The 9,938-nt window shown below is 33.4% G+C and overlaps 1 protein-coding gene across 1 annotated transcript; it reads left to right on the forward strand.

Moving 5' to 3' along the window:
* On the forward strand, window positions 4,564-8,259 carry LOC18601266 (NAC domain-containing protein 86). Its single transcript, XM_018118829.1, has 6 exons — window positions 4,564-4,787; window positions 5,811-6,088; window positions 6,259-6,582; window positions 6,653-7,060; window positions 7,208-7,289; window positions 7,389-8,259. Exons 1-6 carry the CDS (start codon window positions 4,631-4,633, stop codon window positions 8,105-8,107), a joined length of 1,968 nt encoding a protein of 655 aa, XP_017974318.1. The 5' UTR covers window positions 4,564-4,630; the 3' UTR covers window positions 8,108-8,259.

Genomic DNA, 9,938 nt, shown 5'->3' on the forward strand with positions numbered 1-9,938 from the left:
GATTCAAGGGCTTAAAGTAGGCTAGTGACCATGAAAATTTGGATTTAAGCACTTTGAAATTTTGTTTTAATTTTTTAAAATGATTTTTAACCTAATTTTTTATAAATTTAATTTTCTAAAAATTTCAAAAATTTTTGAGTTATATTATGCAAATAAATATCTTTTAAGTTGATAAATTTTAAGAAAATTGTTTTAGCGAAGGAAAGCTAACAAGTATACTATTAAGATTCCTTTTAAATGAGAATTATGTTTGCTATTGGATCTATTAATTTCCAATTTTCATACAACTTTTTAGATAATTTCTCCATATGAAGAATTGTTTTAGTGTTGAAATTGCTTCAACGTAGTTTCTATTTGTTGAGGTTGCCAACACCTTGAATGCCTTCAGACAACCAACAAGAAATTGTATTTTGTTGAGCTTAATTTTTTTCATTAATCTCTAATTTTTTAATTTTTCTTGAAGTAATAGGCTTCCAAGAAAGTTGTGTGATTTGCTCATTGACATCGAATTTAACAAATCAAGTAAGTGAATTGACATCCCTATGGTGTTTTCATAATTTAAAAATCAACCTCAATGTGATTTTACAATTTTAGATGTTATGTTTAAGATTTTGTTCTTTCGGATTGATTGAATTTGGTTGTGCATGCAAAATATATGATTTCTTAGTTTTGAACTTCGAAATTGTGTAAATTTTGATTTGTTACAAATACATAAATTATATTATTGTCTTTTCTCAATAATTTGAACTATGTTTCGAATTGACCCCCAGTGTGACTTCGCTCATACTTTGCCAAAAAAGAGTATGACTTCGCTCTAACCTTGCCACTAGAGTTTTGATTTTGATCATGTCAAAATATACTTTGTGACTACAAATTGATTTTGCAATGTGTCATCGATTTAATATAATGAATTTTTTTTAAATCTAGTTGCTCTTAAAATACTTTTGACTCATTGTAATTGAGGTTAATCGTGATTTTGATTGATTCTGACCTTGACCAATAGAGTTAAGTGTGACCATGTGATATGTTACAAGAGATCTATGAAATTTATAATTTGGTGAAGGTTGTTGAGTTTTATTATTTGAATATTTGATTTTGAAGAAAATATGTTTATGAATATAGGTTACCCAACTTTATTTTCTATTAGCCTTGAGTTACATCATGTTTTAATTTGACAAATATTATATGTTATCTTGAACTTAAGTCAAGTATCTGAAATTGTCTCAAATATATTTAACTCCCTAAAGTCACATAATTGTTTGAAAAGCCATGCATCATTATAAAATAGGATAAAATACCCCCAACCCTTAACTTTTAGGCATAAATTCACTTGGGTCCATTAGTATTAGAAATGGACAATCCACCCCAAAAGTGTAAATACTATTAATAGAAAATATGAAAGGACTAAAAGGCCCCTTTTTTCTTTATTAATTTTAAAATTTATTATATAATTTTTTTTGAAAAAAAATTACAAAAAAAATTTAAGGCAAGGTGCTCCCCTTTCTTAGGGAACACCGATTAATGCTCCTCTCTCTTGGGGAGCACCAAATTTGGTGCTCCTTCCTTTGAGGAGCACCACTTGATTTTTTTTTGCAAAAAAAAAAAATTAATTAATAAAAGGTAAAACTATCTTTTCAATATTGCCATGTTATCAAACTAATAGAAACACTAATAGTTGACTAACAATTGGACCTATGTGTCCAGTTGAAGACATTTTTTTTTTGGACAAAGTGTTTATTTCGAAAACTAATGGATCCGCTTGGAATTTTGATTAAAGTTTAGGGGATGGGGGTATATTACCTTATAAAATATCGTAAAAGCTTTCGAACAATGCATATTTAGCTAAGAAAACAAAGAGCAAACATGTCTTGAATTATTATTTGATTGTATGAACAATGCAAGGAAGAAAAAGCTAAAGAGAAGTGCCAAAAAGCTAAGAAAACCTCAAGACACAAGTCAAGAGTCGACCCTAGAGAAGCTTAAGTTGATCCAAAGGTAGAAAAAGTGAAAAACTTGAAATATACGAAGCCATAGTTGACCTTAAAGTGGCTACAGTTCGATCCTAAAGTAGAAAGCTTGAAAAATTGGAGAACAACACAGCCATAGTTGACCTTGACATAGTCATAGTTGACCTTGGCCACTCTGATGCATGAAAAAGAGAAAAATCAAGAGACATAGTCGACCTTGGCAAAGCCATAGTCGACTACATTAACCTAGACTTGCAAAAATATGCTCTTAAGGATTGGATCGAGTAAAGAAAGGTTATACTCCACTATAGAGCCCTAATTTAAGAAATATGAAGAACATAATTGACTCTAGAAGCGTTGTAGTTGACCCTCAAGTTTTAGCAATGATCAGATTTGATTCAAACTTGTGTCTAACGGCTCCAAACTTTACATTAGCTATAAATAAACGCCTTTGAGTCATTTGGAATCAACAGAAGACCTGAGATAAAGTTTCAAACCCTAGAGAGACCTTTAAAAGCTTATCCTCACTCTTTAGCTTTATTTTAGTCTACCACCAAGCTTTGAAAAGTCATATACTTGCTTCATTCAAGCTAAAATTTCTTCTCTCACTACACTTAAGCTTAAACTCCTAGCACTTAGCCTTTTTAGAGGCCTTTTTTGGCTAAACTTTATACTCCATTGTAAAAGTTTTAATTTAACCTTGAAAAGCTATTTGTGGGTTATTGAGCTCATGAAAAACCACTGTTGAAGGGTTTCGCTTGATTCCATAAAAAAGTATTGTAAAGGTTTCGCTTTATCTTATGAAAAAACTATTGTAAGGGTTTTGCTTGATCTCGTAAAAAGCTCATTTCCTTTAGTGGATTTGAAATTTCTTGGTATTCCAAAGGAGTGGTATAGGTACTAGAGAAAGTCGAACCACTATAAAAAAATTTTATCTTGCTTTTAATTTTTCCACATTGTGATTTATTGCTTGCATTTAGCTTAGGAAAATTTTTTACCTTTATTTATTATTTATGCATTGCTTGCATTTGGATTAGGAAAATATTTTACCTTGCTTTATTATTTGTTTTTTTTTCGATTTATTATTGAAAACTTGCTTTGGAAAATCACACACTTTGTTTTTGACACAAGAAGAAATATTTGGTTGCAAAAGTCTTGCTTTTTATATTTAGTTTTAAAAGAATTTTTAAATACCAATTTACCCTTTCTTGGTATATTGCTTATTGAGACTTTTACACTAACATTTTCAAATCATTATCATTGATATTTTGGCCTATAAATGTTGTGAACGCTTACTTAACCCAATGAAGGGGATTTAAGTTACTTATTGAGTGGTTGTACTCATTCTTTTCATTGCTTTTACCTTTTCAAATTTTGATATTCACATCCTGGGAGATTAGATTGGGTAAGAAGTTGTGTTAACAATATTATTATATGTCCTTATTCTTATATAAGCTTTGGGTGTGAGTATTTTGATGTTGATTTAAAAAAATTTTGTTAATTAGTTGAAATTTTGTATCTTTCGAATAATTTGTTTTTTTCAAGTTTGGAAACTTAAATTGTTTCATTTACTGTAAATCTTGGAGAAACTTTCATATAGTATTTTTGATTTAGTAAGATACTTACTGTCTTACATGCATATGGAATTGGTTTCATGAGCATATGACATTGTCATGTCTTAAATCCTTGAGTTTGGGACATGACAATGGTATCCAAGCCCAAGTTCGATATCTTTTATTGCTTGTTGCCTCTTCTGAATTTGTCCATAAACCGTTTGCTTTGGTTGTCAGTATTGGCCTACATGTGAGGGGAAATACTGAGAGATACTGCCTCATATCAGTTCAGTTTTGGGTTCCCAACGACTTCATATAACAAATTAGTTTTAAGTTGGATACTTCATTGAAATGCATTTTAATTACAATATAATGATCTGTAGGTAAAATTTGCCGGGCAGATGTGCTTAAAACCTAAATATAAAATTAAAGAGTTTAGAATCAACCACGTACGTATGTGCACGCATAGTTTCGTTAAAAGGACAACAGCTCTGTGTAAGAAAGCAAATTTATATGTGAAAAAAAACAAAGACAATTTCGTTGAGAAAGGCAGCCGAAATTCGTTTTCCTCATATGGTCGATAACCCAGATACCTGTTCTACCATGGGGGAGACGGGTATAGCCACGTGGAGCCCAGATTCGGAGAAAGGACAGTGTATGAAGCATGGGATAATTGTAAGAGAAAGCAAAGATTAAGCTTGAAAGGAACGATTGCAGGAATCATTTGCTGAGAAAAACAAACGAAAAGCAAAAGGGAGGGGTGGCCGCCTCCCACTTACCTTTTTTCCTCTTTTTGTCTTGATATCAAAACCGCGACCAGGGGGCTCTCCCTCTCTCTTCCGGCCTTTTCTCTGCTTTGGTTCTTCTTCTTTGTCTAATAAGGTCCCTGTCTGTCCCTCTCTTTCTCAACACTATCAAGGATAATCTGATAAACTACTTGCTATTATTTGCCTTTCAAAACTCTATCACGTACTAACTATATATCTCGGGTGTCGGTAAACTTGTCGTCTCCCAGATTTCTTCTTCCTTTTGGTGTTTTTCTCTTCCTTTTGGATAGGAGACCGGTCATCGCTGCTCCAAGAATATCATTAAGAACAAATTTCCAAGACGATGGCTCCTGTTTCACTGCCTCCTGGTTTTCGCTTCCATCCAACAGATGAAGAGCTCGTTGTTTATTATCTCAAGAGAAAGATTAACGGCCGCAAGATTGAATTAGAGATCATCCCTGAGGTGGATCTTTACAAGTGCGAGCCATGGGACTTACCAGGTATTAATTATCTTCTCTGCCATATTTCTGGTCATTTTCTTTGTATAATAACATTCTTTAATTGTCCCAGCATTTAATTAGGTAACATTATATGCACACAACCAGCATTTAAGTTTATTATCAGGTGAAGAAAGGAACCCAAGTAATACTATGTGAAGGGATTCCACATAGTATGCATTGTTGTAGAAAAAAATGAAGAAAAGGGTGTTTGTATAAGGAAACAAAAAAAAGAGAAAGGGTGTCATCAAAGTCTTACATAATCATAGGTTTCCCTTCACTGCCGAAGAGACGAATTTATTCTTGCTTTGTTGAGAAACATGAATTTGGTTCAGTAGGTGAATTGTGGTATCAATCAGTGAGAGCTGTCAATTTAGAGAACCATAATAACAAATCCAAATGACTAAATTAATTTGACAAATAATAAAATCCAGATTCTCATATAAAAATATCAAATAAGCAGGTCAAATTAAGCAGAAAAAGAATTAACTCAAACACATTGTATTCTGTGAAATAAATAAATCCAAAGGTAAACATATATAGCATAAGTTTTGTGAAAGGGAATCTCACAAAATGATTTGGGGATCATTGCTTTCTTTTTGGACTAATACTCACAGGCACCGAATGTGCTTTATGGTCAAACATCTAAAGTTTTAATGCGGCGTGATGTTTAATTACTAAAAGCATGGTCCCTCTTTCCTATTGTGAAGCCTTGCTAGTAAGACAATATGAGAGACCCTCAAAAAGCATCAACGATAAAAGGAATGGGTTACATCTTCTACAACACACATATAGTTGTATGAACCCTGCTTTCTACTTCTTTAGACAGGTTAGAATCTCGGTTTAGGAAAGGAAAACGATAATATTTACAATTCCTTTGTTTGAAGTTCAAGCAATATTAAATATATTTTTGGCTCTTGGAGTTTCGGCTATCTTGTTTTTGCAGTGTATTTCACGCCCAGTGTATAATAAATTGCTTCATATTGTAATGCAACCACTTGAGCAAATTAAACTGAAACTTTGCAGGAAAATCATTACTACCTAGCAAAGATCTTGAATGGTACTTTTTCAGTCCTCGAGATCGTAAGTACCCTAACGGATCAAGGACTAATCGAGCAACAAAATCTGGGTATTGGAAAGCCACAGGGAAAGATAGAAAAGTGAACTCTCAGATGCGTGCTGTGGGAATGAAAAAAACCCTAGTTTACTATCGAGGGAGAGCACCGCATGGTACTCGAACAGACTGGGTTATGCATGAATATCGTCTCGATGAGAGAGAATGTGAAACTCCTTCTGGCTTGCAGGTCAGCTGATCATTTTGCTCTTGCGTGTCATTTTATACACATGAATTTAAAATCCCCTTTGTATTTCTTCTAAGCATTGTATGAACAATGATCAATCAAGATTTTCCTTTTTCTAGCAAGTCCTAATTTGATTGATAACAGAATGATATTCTCTCAAATAATTCCTGCAGGATGCCTACGCTCTTTGCCGTGTGTTTAAGAAAAGTGCAACTGGCCCCAAGATTGGGGAGCATTACCTTGCTACAACTGCGAATCAGATTACCAGTGAACATTCCTCTAGCATTGAATTGTATTCTGAGGGTAGGTGTGACGAGAGTTCAGATTTTGCAATACCGCTGGATACATGTTCTCCCAGTATTCTCAATAGATCAGCTATTGACATTTGTGAAGCAAGGGATGCGAAATGGATGCAATCCTTGTCAGAAGATGCATTTGGATTATCTAATCCACCATCCTTCTCAAGCTATGGGACCTTACCGTATCCTCCATCTAAGGTAAAAATTTTTCAAGAATAAAAATGGAATTACTAAAACCAAATCTTCTTAATTGTTCACTGTTTTGCAGGTTGACGTCGCACTAGAATGTGCAAGGTTACAGCACCGGTTGTCATTGCCTCCCCTGGAGGTTCAAGATTTCCCTCAAGTTGGACTCACCGACTATAAAGTCATGCGAACGACTCCAATGCGTGAAAGCCAACATGAAACTGATATTTTGCGGGAAATTCTTTCAGTTGCTCATGCTTCTCAGGAACTCATAAATCCAACCGGCCATCAAGATGCTTGGGGCGGCAGTTCCAGTAATGCCAATGATTTCACCTTCATGACTGCCGATGATTACATGAGTAGATACTCGTTAGAAGAATCCAGTACAAGGTCGATAGACATAAGTGAGGTGCACCTGGGAGATCTCAAGGCGGAGAGAATGGTTGAAAATTTGAGATGGGTGGGAATGTCGAGCAAAGATATGGAACAGGTAATTGTTAAAATTACTACGGACCTCCGATCTATGCTTAAAAGAATCTAGCCTGTTTACTGCCAGTAGTTTAATGCCATAGCTTTTCCTATATAAATATTTAATTCTCAAGTCTTATCTATATATTCTTTTTATATGATTGGGCAGTATTGTTTTATGGAAGAAACCAAGATTGTTCCCATAGAAAACATTTCGAGCTTTACACGAAACGAATGCAATGGGATTCAAGGTATCACTGAATATTCGTATTCAATATATATATATATATATATAGAGTTTTCATTTTCTCTCTTCCTTTTCCAAAAATTTAAAACATATATGATTGCAGGAGAAAGTGGATATAATCATAACTGTGATGGATTCATCGACACGAAGATCAATGATCCCGAAATCGAAGATTTTCCACAGGGATTCATGGATGATGACCCGAATGAGCACTTTTTAGACGAGGGCAATATCGACGATCTGACAAGCTCACCAAGCTTTGAGGTTGTTGAGGACATCAAAATTAATCATGGAATGTTCGTTTCAACTAGGCAAGTTGCCGAGACCTTCTTTCACCAGATAGTGCCTTCTCAAACAGTTAAGGTTCACCAAAATCCAGTGCTAGCAACTAGCTTCGTGCTGGGCAAAGCAGAGTCACATGAGACAAGATATAATAAAGGAAATTCTTTCTTTAGAAAGTTCAACGCATGTGCCAGTGGAAAGTTCATGGAAATCATCACCTTCACAGAGCCATGCAAGAAGACAGCAAGTGCCTTCCTTTGGATAGTTGTGCTTCTTTTAATGCATGGCTTTTATCTTGAGGAAGACATCACAAATGAGAAATTAATGGACGGATTAAGTGCAAAGGAAACCAAGGAGAAGGCACTTACAGTTATGTCAATCACTGGTAAACCAAGAACAAAGTGGAACAAGAAGAAAGAAAAATATTCGTTGGTTAAAGCTAGCACTTGGAATGATTTTGGCTGGCTTTTGACAAAGTTAGGGTTTTTTCTCACCATCTCTTTGGTTCTGTGTACATTGTTAGCAAGCACGTTGTACTAACTCTCCTGACTTATGTATTATTGATAGTTGTAGTTGTAAATTGGGAAGGTAGAAGGAAGCCTTTTCCAAAGTTGAAGACATTCATCTTAGATATATGTAATGTTTTAATTCTGATAGATATTATACCAATAAATGTAATCCTCTTCGGTTTATGGGATTCTTAATTTTTATTGATCAAACCATTTGCAAAAGTTTTATGGCTGCATATATATTCCAGCCATGTTTTTTAAGGGTTTGAATGTAATCCTCTTCGGTTTAGTGGTTTCAGTGTCTTTATGTTTTTTTTTTTCCTTTTTCCTTCTGCTGTGGATTTTATAGTTGTTAATTGAACATAAAGTATATTTGATTATAGTTAATTTTTAATCTCTGTTTGTGTCTGTTTGCACATGAGGTATGTAATTTTCACCAATCTTTGTGTGTGTACATGCTAGTCTTCCATGCCCGTGAGTGTTAAACTTCAGTCAACTACTATTTTGTTTTTCTTCATTCTCTTATTCGTTTAATGAATTGTAAAGTTGACAGAAAAAAGAAAACACCTCTATCTAAGTTCAGATATTAACAAGAATAAGTAAACAGATAACATTTTCAAGGTTTAACTTCTTTTAGGGGTAAAAATACCTATGATGAAGAATCCATGCACAAAACTAGTAAAATTAAATATAAATTAATGGAATTCCTAAATTTATTTGATTAATATTTGGTCTTATAAATTGTTTTACACATCTCTTTCTCTTTTATGTTGTTCATTCCAAAATGCTAAAGTGTATTTCAAAATTAAACAAGCTCTATAGAATTATTGAGTTTGAAAGGTAAGCATATTAATTTTGAAAAAAAATTAATTACTAATCATTAAAATACAAATTATATGTACAATAAACTTTACATGTTATGTAATATATATGCATTATGGTTGAGCATAGTTGAAAATGAATGCAAGCAATCAAGAAGGAACGAGAGGTTAGCTTTTTAAAAGTATTCAACCGCATCCATAGATGTTTAGCGGGTAGCAGTGTTTTTGTATATAACAAGTCTAAAGCTATTAGTGTACGTAAAAATTATTGAACTTTCTTCAAATTTAATAGCACATTTAACTTTATATTTATATTTGTTTGACATTGTTAGATATTGTGTGTTATTACGATTTTTGTTTGCATTAACTTGACTTTGAATTAAAGATTTTAATATGTATTTTTTTTTATAAATTTTGGATGTTAATTGTGAACTATCTATATTATTTATGATATTTTTATTAATTTAAGCTCCGTTTGGTAACCATGAAAATGGTTTTCGGAAGCTAATTTCCTTCTGTTTTAGTGTTTGGAAGGGAAAAAATAGCTTGGTCAACTGAAATAATTTCAGGTCAAAGAAAAATTTAAAGCAAAACACAGGAAATTGTCTTTTCCTTTTTTACTCTGTAAGACAATTTCCAAATGACTTCACCATACTTTTTACTCCCATCCCCCTTGACAAACCCACCAGCTAATCTATACCCTTGCCCTTTCTCCATCACTAGCCACCATGAAACTCACATATCTCCCTTGGTTCTTCCCTTTTTTCGTTTTTTTTTTTTATTCTTCCCTCTTCCTTCGATTTTTAACAGATTTTCTCTTTTGCTTCTTTTCCAGCTATCTTTGCTTTAGCTGCAAATCACTCTTTTGCTTCTCTTTTCTACAAATCTTCTCTTCAGCCTCAACTTCAGCTTCAAATCTCTCTCTTTTTCAAATTATCGATTTTCAGATCCTTAATCTATTTTTAGTTATTTCTAATTGATTGATCCAACAGTTGATGTTCATTTTACATGTTCACACCATTTGGAGCTTATTTTCTTTTT

This window comes from Theobroma cacao, chromosome 4 (genome assembly GCF_000208745.1).
Source record: "Theobroma cacao cultivar B97-61/B2 chromosome 4, Criollo_cocoa_genome_V2, whole genome shotgun sequence".
Lineage (NCBI taxonomy): Eukaryota > Viridiplantae > Streptophyta > Magnoliopsida > Malvales > Malvaceae > Theobroma > Theobroma cacao.